The sequence below is a fragment of the Bufo gargarizans genome, chromosome 4 (genome assembly GCF_014858855.1).
Source record: "Bufo gargarizans isolate SCDJY-AF-19 chromosome 4, ASM1485885v1, whole genome shotgun sequence".
NCBI lineage: Eukaryota > Metazoa > Chordata > Amphibia > Anura > Bufonidae > Bufo > Bufo gargarizans.
In genome coordinates, this window is record NC_058083.1 from 9,981,232 (window position 1) to 9,999,760 (window position 18,529).

Consider the following 18,529-nt stretch of genomic DNA (forward strand, 5'->3'; position numbering starts at 1 on the left):
AATAAGATGGCTGCCATTGCTAAAACATTTTAACTCAAGTTGTTTTCATACAAGTTTATAGGATCCCCCTTGGCTAGGCACGGTATGTAGCCCCTTGGTTTTGGGAACTCTGGCCGACTGCATTGCTTTCCTCCTTGTGGGGTTTTTCCCCTAAAAGCAGTTTGGTGGAAAGATTCTCTCTTATGCACCACTAATCTGCATACAGTCTTATGCCATATGCCTAAGGATTGACAATGCAGGATAAAAATATATATTTTTAAGATTACAGAACGCGAGCTCAAACCAGGGGGAGCTAACATAGTAGTGACTGAGAAGAATAAAAAGGAATACATTGAAAAAATGGTAAAGTGGAGAATTGAAAGAGGTGTTGTACAGCAGACGGAAAGTCTTGTGCGTGGGTTTTATGAGGTAAGTTTATTTATTTTAAAAGTTTACATTAAAGATATTGTCCCTATATTGGCATTTAATAAAGTGGATTACAAAATCAAAAAAATGCTGCTCGCTAGTGTAATTTTCACCCTTTTTTTTTTTTACTCACCTCTCTGGAGATTTATCTCTCTGTTTCTGTGGGCGGGCAGGAGCTCATTTCCTGTGTCAGCCAAGCACCTGCATCTCTCACGAGTACATTGCAGTCAACTCTTTTTAAGGGTCCATTCACACGTCCGTTGTTTCTTTCCTGATCTGTTCCGTTTTTTGCGGAACAGATCTGGACCAGATCTGGACCCATTCATTTTCAATGGGTCCTGAAAAAAAATCGGACATTGTGCTGTCTGATTTTTTTCAGGACCCATTAAAAATGAATGGGTCCAGATCTGTTCCGCAAAAAACGGAACAGATCAGGAAAGAAACAACGGACGTGTGAATGGACCCTTAAAGGGGTTTCCAGGGCTATAACTAAATGCTAGCTTGCAGACAACCTGTGGAAGGAAGATCATTTCACCACTACTTACCACTCCAATGCACCGCCGATTCCGTGATTTGATGTTTTGTCATAGCTGCTAGCTACCTGCAGCTTCCAGGATTTGAGGTGATCTTGGCCATTGCACCCCTCATATAGCCCATAGCATATAGATATAGAGAAAATATAAAAATAAACATAATTGGTGTGCCACTTCTGAAAATGTCCAAAATATAAAAATACTGTATAATGTTATTTATCATGTCTGTGCCAAAATTGCCGCTTTTTGGTTAACTCTCCACTCCAAAAAAAATGTAATTAAAAAAAGGAGCATGTACCAATAAAATGGTACGAATAAAGACTCTGGCTGGGGCTGGTCAGAGTGAAGAGGCAGATGGCAGTGTAAGACAGCCCTGTTACACAATGTTTGTGTAATGAAGTGTGTAAAATTGCTTTTGACTTATTCAAGTTTCTTTCTGTTGTTAAAATGCACAAAATATAAATAGTAAAATGTTCTAGGAGGCCTCAGAATGTCTTTCATTTCCTTGCTTTTTGCAGGTGGTAGACGCTCGCCTAGTATCAGTTTTTGATGCAAGGGAACTTGAGCTAGTTATAGCGGGAACAGCAGAGATTGATTTGGGTGATTGGAGAAACAACACAGAATACAGAGGAGGTAAAGGAACCTTCAGTGATGTTTCCACCATACTGTAGTAATCCAGCTGTTCTGAATTACACCTTCACTTTCAATGCTTAGCTTTGGTTTGTGGAAGATTGTCAGGGAATTTTATAATAGCAATTTTCTAATCTACATTTAGCATCACAACTTCTCCATGAAGAGGGAACGATATAAAAAGTAACCTATGTGTAGGAGTATAAGTAAAAAACGCTGGGCCCCATAGCAAATTTTTGAATGCGCTCCCCATCCTGAGCAACTTCTCCACAGCTAGTCCTATCTTGCCTTATTTCCTTCCCACCCACTCAGTCATGTAAAAAATATGAAAATAATATCCTTACTAGAACTGGACAGGAGAAGGAGTCAAGTGCTTACCTTACAGTACGCTGCCTGGACTCTATATTCCCCCTTAGTGCCCCCTCTTCACAGTAGTAATGCCCCCTTGTGCCCCAACACAGTGGAATGCCTCGTTACTGCCCCTACACAATAATTATAGCCCCTTGTGCCCCCACACAGTAGAATTAATTTTAATACCCAAACACAGTAGAATTCCTCCTTAGTGCCCCCTTACAGTAGTGGTGCCTACTTAGTGACCCCCTTATACTAGTGTAGTCCCTGTAGTGTTATTAATAAAATAAAAATAAAAAGTAATACTCACCTAGCCCGGTTCCCCCAGTGAACGGAGCACATAAAGCTGTCCATGGCTGCAGATAATAATGAAGGTTGTAGAATGCAGCCACACGAGTCTGGCTCTTATGTTTGTCACCCATTAAGGGCTGGGCCTCGTCTGCTAGTAAACAGAAAACACAGTAATCATTAGTCAAGCCCGGACCTGTAGTAGCCGCTATGACCGCAATGGAGGTTTCACCCCTGCCTATGGGCTATGGAGAATCTAAGATGTGCCTCTCTGCCATGCAGGTTATTATTTAAAGGGAGCAATGCCAAGACTAATATTATCTTTGAGAATTCCTATTAATGCACTTAAATAAAATAGAATAGTCATGATTTTTTTGTAGTTTGGTGGAAGGAGGGTTTTATAGATGGCACATTTCTAATTTTTTATATATCAAAGGCCAAAATGTCAATAGGTAGCCACTAACCGTCTTAAAATAAAAACAAAATGCCACATTGGTGTAATAGAGGTTAATGAAGTTGACCTGTTACCTCTTTATTGCCCTTAGGTTACCATGACAATCACATTGTTATTCGGTGGTTCTGGGCGGCTGTTGAAAGATTTAATAACGAGCAACGTCTGCGACTGTTACAGGTAGGTGCATAGTTGCCAACCGTCCCGAATCTGCCAGGACTGTCCCTGATTTTCAGAGACAATTTAAGCAAATTTGCTGTGTCTCGGGCTGAAAATGGGCAGGGCTAACACAAGTGGGTAGAAAGTGAAGGTTTACTGATATGTAGTAAGCTGTAGTCTTGAGTAAAAAGAAGGTGAACACGATCGTATGTACTGTGTAGAAGGTGTTCAAGATGCACCAAAAAGCTTGTTGTTGCCACGTTTTAATGAAGTACTGCACAGATGTAGACTTAAAGCCAAAAGTGTCAGCATGTTCTATCATCTGGCACATTGGAGGCATATCACTAGGATATGCCACCAATGTCAGATAGGTGCGGGTCCCACCTCTGGTTGGATAAAGCAACAGGAGTTGCTACATATAGAATGGAAACAACCAGAGTGATTTGTTTACATGGTGAAAATGGGTCAGGAGGGTCAAAACTGAAAAAAAGCATAGGCGAGTACATACAGGAGTATGCCATAGTAATCCCAGAAAACCCCTTTGAGCCAGACATACTGCCTTGTATGTCCAGCTCAGATGACTGTGATTATACCTAATTTTTAGTGATCCGTTGCTTCATTCTACAGAAAAAGTATTTTTAATCCATATGCAAATAAGAAGGTAAGTGCACTGAGGGAGGGCCCGAGCCTCTATGTGTACCCTTGCTCCTCCTGTTTTCTCTGCCAGCCCCCTTCCTCTCCTTCTCGATGGACATGGCCAGGCGAGATGACTAAGCAGAAACCTGTCCCTGCCAATCCAGAGGGAGGGGCTGTCAGAGGAAGCAGGAGGAGCCAGGGTGCACATATAGGCTTGGGCCAACCCTCAGTGCACTTAACTGCTCATTTGCATATGGATTAAAAGTGGGGGTTTATCCCTCCAGAATAAAGCAATGGATCACTAAGTGAAAGAGATCATTACATTCAGCTGAGCTAGACCTACAAGACAGTGTACCTGGTTTACCAATGAATTTCCCAGTGACAGACCCCATGACACATCTACCACGAAGTTAGATAACCGCCCCTTTCTATCAGTATGTGCTCCAGTGCAGAGAATACATATCACCATCCAGTAACCTGATAACAGCTCTGACATCTAATGATGACGTCACGAAGAAGTCTGAGATCAGGTCTTTGCCTCCACTTTTTATTATTATACGGATATTATTCTCATATCATGTATAATCATCATCGCTTTATCTACTGTATTTCCAGGAGGTTTTGTTGTTATAGATTTTTTTATTCTTTCTTTTTTGGCAGTTTGTAACAGGTACATCCAGTATCCCATACGAAGGCTTTGCATCTCTCAGAGGCAGCAACGGGCCCCGGCGATTCTGTGTGGAAAAATGGGGGAAAATAACTGCTCTTCCCAGGTAATCAACACAGATTTAGCATATAATTATTATTATCCTGTTTTGATTTTTTATAACCTACTTACACAACAACTAAAAACCCGGTATCCCTCCATGCTCTCCCCGGTTATACAGCAAGGGGTACATTGGAAAATATGAAGTCAGACAAGGCAAGAGATGAAGAATATACTTATGGTTCAGGCTCTTAGTTTTTAGTTTAACAAAAAAGATGATAATGTCTGGATAAAATGGTAAATATTACCTATTACAAAATGCAGCCATACTTCACCTAACGGGTATTCTGTTCAAAGGATAAAAAAAAAGCACCAAACACCGTTTGCCACAGTTGTGTAGACAGCAGCCCTAATAAAATTATATATTTTGGCTATATATTTTGTTGAGGTTGAGGAATCGGTCCCCAACCAATGCAAGGCGATGACCGTGTGGCCCTGGTACAACATTCTACCCAAAATCCCCACGACCCAAAGAATAAGCTGCAGAGTATCCATCCAGTAGGGTCCCAAAAGACAACACTTCCTCATCTTGCATTATATGCGCCCCTTCCTTCTCACATCTAGGACACTTGGGGGGTTCAGCCCTCGTGCCTACTCTTTGCAGAACTGATAGCATCTTATAGACAAGGTGCAACAAAAAGTGCTAAGGTTAAAAGTTGTCCAGAGTCTGGATACAAGCCAAATTGTACTGCCTAGCGCAGTCGCAGAGTCCTATAGTTAGGTTCTCTGTGTTCTCCTGCAGCTCCATTACATGGCGGAGCTGCAGATACTGAAACGAAAGCTCAAAGCTTCAAACTATGTCTGATTCATACATTCTATACACCTCTGGTAATGTAGCATTATCCCTTAGCGGGATGAAACTAGTGCATCCTGTGATATTGTAAAATGACTTCATCTTGTCCCAAACTTGACACAGGGGCATTGTGGGAGAGTGATCCAGGGGTCTGCCACCCATGCCAAATTCAAGCAGGTATATTGGTGTTCATCCACCCAATGAAATTAGTTCCCCTGACGCTCCAAGTAAGGTCAACTGGTCCCAACCTGAAACTGAAAGCCCAAAAACAGCCAGAGGTCTTGGACAACCTTTACTTTTCTAGAAGTAAAGGTAGTAGCTCCTACTCTTTTATACAGATTAGCCCTTTCGCTGCCAGGGACACTGAGAGGTTCTCCTTAAATAAATTGCTTTACTTGAAGTGATCCTCACTTACAGTTCAGAACGGCATTCACTGTTCTCCTTATGGATGGGATCATTTCAGATTCGGATGACGGTTACACCCATAACAATTAGTTTATTACAACGTATCAGAATATGAAAACAATAAACTGAAGGTTCTATTTCTTCTTCTTTTTGCAGAGCCCATACGTGTTTTAATCGCCTTGATCTTCCGCCATATCCTTCATTTTCTATGCTGTACGAGAAACTGTTAACAGCCGTAGAGGAAACAAGTACATTCGGCCTTGAATAGTCTTACAGACGTCACAAAATCACCCTAAAAGTCAAAAATGACCCTCGTTTTGTAACAAGAAGCTTCTAAATCCATGAACTTACGTGGATATAGCCACAGAGGTATAAAAAAAAAAAATACATACAACAAGAAGACGTCAGCGGCCAAGACTATAAGGACGAATTGCATCAAGGATCACAGTGGAAATGACTAATAATATTAAAATAGTGCACACTGGAATCAATGGCCGTAGACTTATATAATGCATTCCAATTTCTACAGGTAATGTTTAGGTGCTTGCATGGTACGCATCTTCAGTTTTGTTACACTAGCCGATCTCAGTCTTTATCGGTCAGATTAACTGAATACTTAATATGTGTCAAAACCTATGCATGTTTATATCTACGACCTCTTTTAGTGACTTTATCAGATTTACCTGATCTAACACATGCAAAAAAAGGCCTGCACATTCTCTAGATCAATGTATAGTTCTTGAACAAACTGACATGGATGTTACTGCTTTCTACACATCTGTATGTCACCACCGTTTTCAAATCATCCACCCATATGCCAGCACTATACATAATGGAGCGTATTGTAAACTGTCTTATTTATTCTGTGCATCTGCAAATGTTGCAGTCACTTATATCTTTATGTATCTTGATTGATATGGTCATTATTTGCAATTATTTTTAATTTATTATAAATCACAAAAATTGCATAAGGAAGCAGGAATCTGTGAAGCAGTATTATGGAAGTGAACATTATAGAAAGCCTTAAACTGAATCTTCAGGTAGAGAACAGGACATGATGATGATTTCTAAACCATGTAATAGAAAATCTGGAATCGTCGCCCAAAGTAACTAATCATAGCTCAGCTTTCATTTCTTAAAGGGCATCTGTCAGCAGATCTGTACCTATGACACTGACTGACCTGTTCCATGTGCACTTGGCAGCTGAAGACATCTGTGTTGGTCCCATGTTCATATGTGTCCGCATTGCTGAGAAAAATGATGTTTTAATATAGGGTTGAGCGATTTTGGTTCTGATTGCTTTTACAATAATGAGGCACGAAGCTGAGTTCAGCTCCGTAATTTATGCAAGGAAACCAACTGACACATGATAGAAATGAGACGAAGTAAGTCTCACGATATTTGCAGAAACTTCGAAAAGACCTCCAAAGAGGGCATACATTTTACAGTAGGACAGAGTCCATATTACGTTTTAAACAAATTGGGTTCAGATACAGAAATCCGAACCCAATTCGCTCAATCCTATTTTAATATATGCAAATGAGCCTTAAGGAGCAATGGGGGCGTTGCTGTTACACCTAGAGGCTCTCGGTTTTAGCACTCCCAGATGCCGTGGTCATATTTCACCTGGGCATCTGAGGGGTTACATGTCCGCAATCGGCATTACCACCGATTGCAGACAGCCTCGGGCCTCTACTGTGTAAAACAGCAGAAACCCAGCGGTTATGGTGGCTGCTGTGCTCGAAGTGCAGAGGGCGCAACTCCCCTATTGCTCCTAAAGGCTAATTTGCATGCAAATAATGCCAGGTTTGCTAAAGGAGGCTCATGTCATTGTCACTATGCTAAAAAGAAAACAATCAGCCCTGGCATTTTACAGTATTTGAATAGTAATCATGCGAGAAGCCATGGCGACAGATGCCTGTTAGCACCGTGGCCTCTTCCTTGGCTAGTGTTGTCACGTAGCCTAGGTGCAGCTCGGTCTCAAGTGAATGAGGCTGAGCTGCAATACCAAGCACAGCCACTATACAATGTACGGCGCTGTGCGTGGTGAGGTGCGAGGAGGCCGCGACAGTCAATGGAGCACCACTGCCTCTTTAAACAGCTTATCAGGAGATGGACCTATCACATACTGATGACCTATCCTGATGATAGTCCTTCATATATTTCTGCCTCAAAAACCCCTTTAAATGTTGCTGTCCATCACGAACTGGACTGGAGGTCCCCTTTAAGGCTTTAATGGCATAATAACATAGTAACTGCATAATAGTCCTGACACATGCATTTTATTCTTCTTATTTATTTACTAGATATAGTTTGGTATTTATAAATACATTTGTCACTCTGTATTCCACGGTCTGCTTTATTGAGCAGGTTTGTAAGGCGTTTTTTTTTTTTTCTCAAGTGGGAAAAGCATCTTGGGTCCCTGTATTTTCTTGTAATGTATAAGTACTGATGAATGTTTCATAAATAACGGACTTTTGATATCGGCACATTATCCTGAAATGCGTACAAAAGCTTTGTACATGTGAGTATGTAAATAAATGCCATTTTCTGGTGGGCAGCGGGTCTCCTACTGTGAAAATCAAGTATGAGCAGTACGAAGGAAGCTTTACTAACCCGACCCCAACATGTCCTATCCCTAGATAGTGTTGGTAGATCCTTCTGGCTTCGACAAGCATCAAGGATCCAATAGAATGGAGTTTTCTATTCCAGTCTACAGTTCTTCCAGAGATGAGCATCAGCAGAGCTGAGCCGCTTATCTCCTACTGAAATTACACCCACACCAGGCCCAATGTGAATGCTGATATTAGGACTATCAGTCCTGGTTCCATGTCTAAGGACATACTTAGCGAGGACCTAAAGATGTATGAGCTAGGATTATGATTTATGTCAAGTCAGGCACTGTAACATTTAGCATGGTTCTTGTTTTTGTATGACGGATCGTTTTGTGTATCATCTGTATAGAAAAGAACAGTAATTCTCCCCCTAATCACTAATGCAATATCGTTTCCAAAAATTTTATAAAAAACAAAACAGTTCACTGAATATGAGACCTGTTTTCATCTGCAATGGTTAAATGATCATAATACAGATTGTATACAGTATGCTGACAACTAAATGCATTGCCATACAGAAGAGAATACATTTGGTTATTTTTATACCGCTACTGTACTATTTACAAGGGAATATTTCAAATGTTGATGAACATTTAAAAACAAGCTTTCATTTCTATAACGGCATAAATGTGCTTGTATGTATTATTTGGCACCTTCAATAAAAAAGTTTTTTATCTACTTTTTTTTCCTTATCGACCTTGTGTATTATATGCCCACACCCAGAGTGTAGATCTACTGTGGGCATTGTGTGTAGTTCAATTGCTTTACTTATTTTAAATCTGCCTTATCTTGGGCTTGTTTAAAAGGGAATGTGTCGTCATAAAGTGACCTATAGTTTAAATCTCGTTTTATGTTTAACATGTAGTTAAATAATTTTTCATGGTTATTTTTAATTTTCCATATCACTATATTTAAACAAAAAACATAAAATCCTGCAGTTTTTTTGCACTGGTGACTAAGCCTAATTATAGGGCCACTTCCTGGTCTGTACAGATCATTTTACTCCAGTTATCTGATTATCTATCATTCTAATCCTGCCTGTAATAATACCACCTCTGTGTATAGATAAGACATGATCCACCATTCACAATAGGTGATATCACAGCTTATCTGCTCCCTCATGACCTCTGCACAGGTCACAGAGCATGCCTAAAAAACCTCTCCCATAGAAGTCAGTAGGGTCCCCTCCTGACCATTATGTCTATGGACCATGGGGCTGCCGTAAAGCAATTTTCTTAATGCTGTTAAGAACAGCTCAGGCAGAAAATACAGAACAAGGATGTTGTTATCTGGTTTTAACTGGCAGATTAAAGGAAATGTGTCACCAAAATTTTAAAGTGTAGCTGTCATTTCAGGCTGTCGTGTGTACATAAGGAATAACACTATTTGTGATCATTATATGACTCGTATCCGGCATTTTTAGCAGTTTTCCCTCTGCATGGCCTTTTTTTCCGCAGAATCATAGTGACATAAAGCTGTCAGTATAATTCTGTAGAAATAAGGTCAAGCAGAGACACATAGCATTATAAATCATGATAATACCGTGTGCTCCAGCAAGTCCAGAGCGGAGGATCACACTCACACATGAAGCGTGATTCCGGCAATGGACTCGCTCGTGTGAAACAGCCCTAACTCTCTGTAGCCCACCCTGAGACGAAGCAGCAGTAATGGAGGACATTACATAGCAGTACTGAGCCGTTTAGATGTAAATCCAGCAATTAATTAAAGGGGTTATCGAACCCCTATAATGACCCCCCTTGCCCCCCCCCCAAATGCCTGGGACCCTTCATTGTAGGGATTATGCTTACCACGCTCCCTGGCACCCGCTGCTGCATCTCCCTGTCGCGCGGATCAAAACATCCGGCCGTGATGGGGATGAGCCTCCCTAGCATCGCGGGCGACACTAGGGAGGCTCGCCCCCATTGTGGCCTTCTATCGGCTGTGTGTCTCCCCCCCCCCTCCCTGTATAAGTATAATCTATATGAGGTGCCTGGGCCTTGGGGTGGTCATTATAGCGGTTGGATAACCCCTTTAAGACAGTGTAAAGATAACTGCAGAGATCACTGACTAGAACCAACAAATCTAAAACAGTTGCCTGTCATCATACACCATGCAAAGCCCACTGGCCCAACATAAGTCAGCATGGCCTTGACCCAGATTGCGTTTGTGGAGTAAGGTGACAGAAAACAGAAGTGAGTTCACAGGCCGCAGCCTAAAGGAAAGCAAAAAGGACTGGTCACCTTATGGGAATGGCCGTGTGATTCTTGCACACTCCTCCTCTTTACTCCTCTGGAAAGTCCACTCGACAGCTGCCCATTCTGCTTCTGATCATCTCCAGCACTATAGCACAGACCAGTGCTCTGGCTGCTAGGTGGAGAGACAGACACCACTGGATTGTGGGGAGGTAAGTTTAGAAGTCAGAAAATCACTTAAAAACCGGTAAGTGTGTTTTTGCCTGTCTCCAGCAGCCATCCTTTCTTCTTCTCGCTCTCTACTCTCCATTATTTTCTATCTAATCTGATCCTTCAGCGAGCAGGCAGACCATCTCTGAACAGTGAATTGAGTGTTAGTGAAGTGGAGTCCGATAAAAGGACAATAAAGCATCTTTCTCTAATAAGATATATTACAAAGTTTCTTATATTTACCTGTACTATTCATTCATTAAAAAATTAAATGACAATTGCTCTTTAAAGAGGTTCTCCAAGGTGACAATATTCACCATACAGGCCATCACCAGATCTGTAGAGGTCTGTTAATCAGCAGGGATTAGCTGTTTGTAGAGACCATGGAACGCAAGAATCAAATTGAGACACTCGTAGGAATGCACAGAGGGACTAACTTCCAGTCCACACATGAGATGCCATTGGGTTTAGCTAGTCAGAGTGAGGAGGTCACTTGGTACAACTACAGACTGGAACGGAGCACATAAATCAGTAGTAAAACTACCGGTAAGCGAATGCTCGGCACTACTTTTTCCATAACTTTACTTCTTATTCATTTATAGTTTTTAAAGTCATGGTCTGGTAGGTTTATTTCAGACATTGATTTTTGGCCCCACCTTAGCAACGCCATAGTATACACAAAAACTGGTTCCACTGATTTAAATGGCCAATTCCACTGATTACCATGATGAATAAAACTTAATGACCTTGTACTTAAAAAAAGTTTGATTTGCCATATTGACATAAAAAAAGTTTTAATTGCTTGGTTCCGATGGCTAGAACCAGGAGAGAGAAGCACAGAGCACTCTCTCTACTAAACCAGTCTTAAGAAGCGCAGATAAAGTCTATGAACCCATCTCAATTCCATCTCCTGCAGTCAGGAGAGACAGCACTGTATATGAGCGCTTCTCTCTCCGTACAGGGACTCGTTAACACCACTAATGAGGGGACACGGCCTGTCAATCCCAGCAGTGCAGCATATTATCAGACAGACGCTCCTGTATGACAGATCCACGCTGGCTCAGAGTTAACCTGTTATATTACAGGACGTTTACCATGCACTTTGAGACATTATGATAACTAAAAATCCTGTCCACAATGGGTCTCACAATCTAAAATTTTGAGTGTATGAAGAAACTAGAACATCCAGAGGAAACTCACAGAAACACAGGGAGAACACACAAACTCCATGCAGATATTGACTATAATCAGAATAGGGTTCTCTTATGATTAATGTAAAAAAATGAAAATCATACATAATTTATAAAACACAATTTAGAACCAGCCCTGTACCTCACATGGATCCAGAGATCTCCACATTCATTATTCCAATTGTTCTGCTCGATTTATTTCACGCTGTCAGCTTAGGGTGTCCTTTCTGCTACAGCTGGTAGCAGTTGGAGGATGGACAGGGAAATCAAACAAAGAGCAAACAGCAGGTGGCGCTATACAGACGGATTCCATTGAATAACTCAGTAGTTATAATACATTTTTAATGACATGTAATTACAAAATTATTCAGATCCAGGTGCTGGATTGAAAACAGTAGAATATTTTTCATGGGACAACCCCAGGTAACAAAACTGTCTCCAAACCCAGGAGAACACATGGCAACCACAAATAGAGAGCCCATGTATAATTTTAGAAACTGAAGGGCAAAATCTGATGGTTCCATGGGTAACACTGTTGATGCATTTACTATGGAAAATGGGCTGTACTCACACCGTGTGTGCCCAAGCTGTTATATTATTATTATTATTTAACTCACTTTTATAGCGCCAACATTTTCCGTAGCGCTTTACAGACATTATCATTGCTTGCTGTCCCCAATGGGGCTTCCAATCTGTGTTACCTGTCAGTGTGTCTTTGGAGTGTGGGAGGAAACCCACACATTATAATATAATTACTGCACATCGAAAAATTCTTACAAGTGTAACATTTTTTATCACAGGCACAAAAACTATCTGCCCCCATTATGGGAAAAATATAGTGTTACACTGCCAATAGGAAGATACAATGCAATGCTACTCCAAAGGTTCTCTTCACGGCTCTTATGCTGACCTCAGGATGGCGACCGGCTGCTGACGATGGTTTCCATACTCTGGTTACTCCACTGATGGAGTTGAAGGTTTTACGTGGTAGTTGTTCCTGTGTTGTAGGCTCGTCTCTCCAGCGATGGACGTTGGATTAGATGACGATAAGGGTTGAGCGTCGAGTCTGCAACCTAGCAAAATGTAGGAAGGGACTATTTTACAATCACAAAATGACAGGCGTTCTACCGGCAGATACAGGTCAGGGATTGAAAGCCTACAGAGATGGACACTAAGGCTTCGTTCACATCACCATTCAGCCTTTCCGTTCTCCTGCTCCGTTTAGGGGCAGGAGAACGGAAAGGACGGATAAGCACATAACTGACGCCAAACGGAGTCAAACGGAGCCCTTAGGACCCCATAGACTATAATGGGGTCCGTTATGTTTCCGCTCAGAAGATGATTTTTAAGCGGAGACAAAAGTCCTGCATGCACAACTTTTGTCTCCGCTTAAAAATCATCTTCTGAGCGGAAACATAACGGACCCCATTATAGTCTATGGCGTCCTCAGGCTCCGTTTGACTCCGTTTGGCGTCAGTTATGTGCTTATCCGTCCTTTCCGTTCTCCTGCCCCTAAACGGAGAAGAACGGAAAGGCTGAACGGTGATGTGAACGAAGCCTAAAATGATGGCAACCACAAAGAAGGAGGAGGCTGTCATTTGACAGCTGCTCCGTGGCCATTATGGAATTGAAAGGCTGGCATCCGACAAGATGCCTTGTTCTCTCCTTGTTACAGACATCAATGTACAACCTCATTGTTTCTCCATGATAAAAAACTGGCCATCACAGAACATCATTTCTGGACAGAGTTTTTGCAACATTAAAGCTGTGACCTTGTCACCATGCTGCTATCCCTCCATGACTGCAGCACATAGGATGATTAACAAGGGCTATGAAAATGGCCAATTCAGGGACGTACTGGAAACTTAAAGTGGACCTGGAAAAAAAACCTAAAAGTGGCCCCATGTTGTAGGAGGGTCCAAACTGACAGAAGACGGGGCCAACATAAGTAGGTGGGGCCAGCAATACTACAGGGGAACAGAAAATACTGCCCCCTCGCCGCAGCATTCAGCCAGCAAATATCACATACTGTGTGCGTAACGTGTACTGTGGGTATCACATGGTGTGAACACCATGGTGCCTGCTGAGCTACTGTTTGGGCAATGTGGGGGAACTTGTCAAAGGCTGTACACACTTCTTGGCCATACAAACGTTGCAAAGATTTGCGTAAATTTGCAACATTCAATTTTACACTGCTCACCACATTTTAAAGAGTGGCTGGGGCTTTAAAAAAAAAGGGCATGGCCTACCATGGCCCTACAGATTTAACATACTTCACAACAGAAACTTTTGTAATTTATAACTCAAATCTACACCAGCTCATGGCTGACTTGAGGTGCATTTAGATGCACCAATAATCGTGCAGAATATCGAGATCGATTGTTCCTGATCATCTGGCTGTCTAAATGTGCCGCTGATCACCCGATGAATGAGCAAAACGTTAGTTTGGTCTGAACAGCGATCTGCTGCTCCGAAGCCATGATTCTGTATATGGACGAGGGATAGCTATAGAGATCCCTCGTCCCCATACTGTGAAGAAGATCGCTGCATGTACTGTAAATGCACGGTCTCCTTTACTGAACGAGCAGCCAACTGTCGGGAAGGAACGCTTCCTTCCCAACAATCGGCCCTCTTCGCCTTTTAACACATTTTTTTAATCTTATTCCAGTGCATTTTTTATTAAAGGTTTTTTCTGGAAGTTTTATACTGATCACCTATCCTCTGGATAGGTCATCAGTATCTGATCGCTGTGGGTCCAACATCCGGGACCCCCGCCGATCAGCTGTTTTGAGAAGGCAGCGGCGCTCCTAGGCCACGTGATCTAGGAAAAGCACAGATAAGGCTGCGGCACTTACAGGAGCACCGCTGCCTTCTCAAACAGCTGATCAGCGGGGCTCCCGGGTGCTGGACACCAATCAGATACTGATGACCTATCCAGCTGATTGGTGCCAAGGCTGGAAACTGCAGTCTTAATAATCCCCCCATGATATTAACATCTCTTATCACTTTAGCCTTTTACCTTATGTTATTGAGTATAAGCTCTGTTTCCTTCCTTGTGTCTTCTGTAATTGGGTAAAAGATGAGGATGATAAGTCCTAGGATAATGAGGACTGCTGGGACCGCACCAATGAGGAGCTGGAGCGTCAGCACCAGATGATAGGACTGCCTGCAAGCTCCACTGCTGTAACCTGCAAATCTGTTAACAGCTCTAGTCAGTATCTGAAGGATCCAAAACATCACAGTCAACGGTATATGGTATTACACATGGGAATCTGAACTTGAAGACTATGGACACCTTTGAACTACAATTTGTAATTGTTTTTTCCCCTCCTACATGCAAAACTAAGCAACTTTCCCATAGTCTTGAATACAAATTTTCGTATCATTTTGCTTATGCAGAGTGTATGTAAGTCCTTCACCTAGATGCTGGGGCTGCTGAATCTGACAAATCTATCAGAGTTCTGCTCCTGTTTTTAGCAGCTCCCTCTTCTCTCTGTGTCAGGGCTCATGCACATGAACGTGTGCCGCCCGTGCCGGGCTGTTCATAGGGGACCGCAAATTGTGGTCCCCAATGCACCAGCAACGTCCATATGGCCTGCGCTGGCGGATGCAGACCCAACTTGAATGGGTCCTCCATCTGTCCGCACCGCAAAAAACACCCCATAGTGCTTCTGTGGCCCTCTGCTTCGTATCTTCTGGATTGCGGACCCATTCAAGTGAATGGGTTCGAATTTGTGATAAAGTGCGTACACGACTGGTGCCCGTATATTGCATACTGCAGGCTGCAAAACGGACACGGCCGGCACACGTTTATGTTCATGAGCCCTTAGACATATTAGCAGAAGGCTGTACACATGGTAGAAAGCGGAGATGATGCAATGGTGGCAGCTCACACAGCTGTAGGTAGAGAGGAAAGCACACACAAGTCAGATGGCAGGGGAAGGCATCAATATCCTAGACACACATTTCCAGACACATCCACATGAAAAAAGACTGATCTATGAAGCAGGTTGTGAATATCAAGGGGGTTGAAAATGAAGGAATGAAATTTGCAGAGTGAAACCTGATGCAACTTTTTTTTTACTTAAGGTAATCAATCACATATGTAAAACAAATGTTTTGTAAGGTTTTCGTAGCCTTTAAAGGGGAACACTACAATATAGTTACCTGGTATTCGTTGCCCCAGAGAATATGTGGTGTCACATCACATGAACAAGTCCTCCATTAGTAGTAAACTGTGGGGACATATTGGACTTTAAGGACATGACATGCACAGCTGGCATTGGAGGAAGCGGCCATGAGATATGACCTCCCATTCACAAAGTGTGGAGGTTGTGAAAGTCTAGGGTGCCAACGGTCAGTGAATTTGCACAATTCTCCAGACCCCCCATGCTGGATACACTCCTAGTTCTGGGGCCTGAGTGTGGTATAGCAGCTCAGCCCCATTCACTTAAATGGCCAAGTTAGAAGCAGCCATATTTTTCTAATCCTGTTCCACTCCTGTTATCGTTGTGGTCTGAGGTCAGTCTTAATTGTAGGCTCTGTTTTAATAATTTAGGGGCTGATTAAGGGGTCATATACGCTGAAGTACTCATGACTGATTTGATTACTTTTCAGGGCATGGCCTATATAAAGGGATGGGGTATACATTCCTAAAAATGTTGGGTTGTCCATGATTTTTGACTCCACAAAGAGAAATAGATGGTGGAAGATTCCACCTACATCTTTCCACCAGTCTTGTAGAGCTACAGTCTAGTTGTCCCTGAAGTTCCAAATGACCCATACATGTCCCTGAAATAAATGATGGCAGCCCCATAAATCAATTATCACTTACTGAAGGCTCAGAGTAGAAATTCCTAGTGCGATCCCTGCAGACAGCTTGGTGAAGAAGACATATGAGGAGTAGAATATGGCCTCCAGTCCATTCACGCGAGGGTTCATTTGACGGAAATTATCCACTACGTCAGGAAGCATGGACCTGAAGAGATCAGACAAGATAAATTGTGCCACATCATGATAATGCACTAGTTTGCTGCTTATGGTTGTCCTTAGAGGGTTATCGGGATGTACCCAAGTGTTCTGACCCAATAACCAGGCAGCACTTGCAAGGTTCATGAGACAGAATGGCTGTGCTTGTCTGTAGTGAAAGTGCTACTCCCTCCTGATTATCTATCAGACAACGTTCAGCTCCACTGCTCGGCCATGTATGAAGAATCCAGATAAAGTTTATTCTGAGCTGAAATCTTGTAGTTCTGCACAAAGCAGTAGGTGAAAAGAAGATTTTTTGCCAGGGTTGAACAGAACATGTGGCCTACAATAAAATGGCTGCCTCCATACATCAGGAGGAGCTTGTTACATCAGAGCCCACCTATGAGGAGACAGCAGGGACAATCTTATCAGCTAACACAGTGCAATTACAGCAATGAGACAATGCATCTAAACCATGAAGACATGGCATCAGGGATGACAACCGTCCAGAAAATCCTGGACAGTTCATAAAAATAGAGGACTTTTTTCCCGTGTCCATTTTTTTTTTTTTTTTTTTTTAGGCTGGTGGTACTTGAGCAGGTCATTTTGATTGTAATTCTCAGCATTTTAGAGCTGCCAATGTGTTCAGTATTAGTATCTGACCTATAGACATGTATTACTTATAATCCAGTAATATAGTTTTCCAACATGTCTGTAAAAAATGTTGTCTGTCATTGACTTTTCATTCAACTCTAAGGCCTATTTCACACGGGCGTCATGTTTTTTGCCCGGATAAGATGCGGGTGCGTTGCGGGAAAATGTGGAACAGAAGTTTGGGTTTGGTTTAGGTGCTGGGTAGATTGTATTATTTTCCCTTATAACATGGTTATAAGGGAAAATAATAGCATTCTTAATACAGAATGCAGTGTACAATAGCGCTGGAGGGGATAAAAAAAAATAATAATAATTTAACTCACCTTAATCCACTTGTTCACGCAGCCGGCTTCTCTTCTGTCTTCTTTCTTCAGGACCTGGGTAAAGGACCTGTGGTGACGTCACTGCGCTCATCACATGATCTTTTACCATGGTGATGGATCACGTGACGGACCATGTGATGAGCGCAGTGACGTCACCACAGGTCCTTTACCCAGGTCCTGAAGAAAGAAAACAAAAGAGAAGCCGGGCTGTGTGATCAAGTGGATTAAGGTGAGTTAAATTTTTATTTTTTTAACCCCTCCAGCCCTATTGTACTATGCATTCTGTATTAAGAATGCTATTATTTTCCCTCATAACCATGTTATAAGGGAAAATAATAATGATCGGGTCTCTATCCTGATCATCTCCTAGCAACCGTGCGTGAAAATCGCACCGCATCCGCACTTCTATGGGGCCTGCGTTGCATGAAAAACGCACAAAATAGAGCACAAGTGATACGTGAAAATCACCGCTCATGTGCACAGCCCCATAGAAATGACTGGGTCCGGATTCAGTGCGGGTGCAATGCGTTCATCTCACGCATTGCACCCGCGCGGAAAACTCGCCCGTGTGAAAAGGGCCTAATACATCTACATACATAAAGTATTTTTAAAGTTACTCAAAGTGATATGTAGACTTTTTCTAGATAAAAACTGTAAAATAATATTCACAGTGCAGGGTAGTGCAGGAATTTTTGCTCCCTGCTGCTCCATTCAGTCTCCTGGGCTGTCTTCACTGGGCTCTCAGTCCCTGTCTGAGTGTCAAACTCCATATGGATGGGTCCTATGCGCCGCTGCAGCCACTGGTGACATGTCCCCAAGCCACTCAGGGACATGTCACCGTTGAGGCCAGTCAGTGCTTGCAGTGGCGCATGTGACCCCATCCGTGCGGAAGGTGACAGATGGGGACCAGAATTCCGAGACAGCCTTGGAGCCATTGGGTCAGAACGGAGCAATACGGAG

General features: G+C 42.5%; 2 protein-coding genes across 4 annotated transcripts in view; one reads left to right on the plus strand and one right to left on the minus strand.

Annotated features, from left to right (window-relative positions):
- Window positions 1-8,834, plus strand: part of HECW2 (HECT, C2 and WW domain containing E3 ubiquitin protein ligase 2) — a 215,896-nt gene extending 207,062 nt beyond the window's left edge. For all 3 annotated transcript variants that reach the window (XM_044290314.1, XM_044290315.1, XM_044290317.1), the window contains 5 exons: window positions 262-408; window positions 1,457-1,571; window positions 2,753-2,838; window positions 4,114-4,226; window positions 5,574-8,834. In XM_044290314.1, coding sequence (XP_044146249.1) covers window positions 262-408; window positions 1,457-1,571; window positions 2,753-2,838; window positions 4,114-4,226; window positions 5,574-5,685 — 573 coding nt within the window. In that variant the 3' untranslated portion in view covers window positions 5,686-8,834. The remainder of the gene's footprint in view (window positions 1-261; window positions 409-1,456; window positions 1,572-2,752; window positions 2,839-4,113; window positions 4,227-5,573) is intronic.
- Window positions 8,835-11,957: 3,123 nt separating this feature from the next.
- Window positions 11,958-18,529, minus strand: part of MFSD2B (major facilitator superfamily domain containing 2B) — a 56,200-nt gene continuing 49,628 nt past the window's right edge. The window contains exons 12-14 of the mRNA XM_044291963.1: window positions 16,459-16,602; window positions 14,644-14,820; window positions 11,958-12,697 (exon numbers count right to left, since the gene is read on the minus strand). Coding sequence (XP_044147898.1) covers window positions 12,661-12,697; window positions 14,644-14,820; window positions 16,459-16,602 — 358 coding nt within the window. The 3' untranslated portion in view covers window positions 11,958-12,660. The remainder of the gene's footprint in view (window positions 12,698-14,643; window positions 14,821-16,458; window positions 16,603-18,529) is intronic.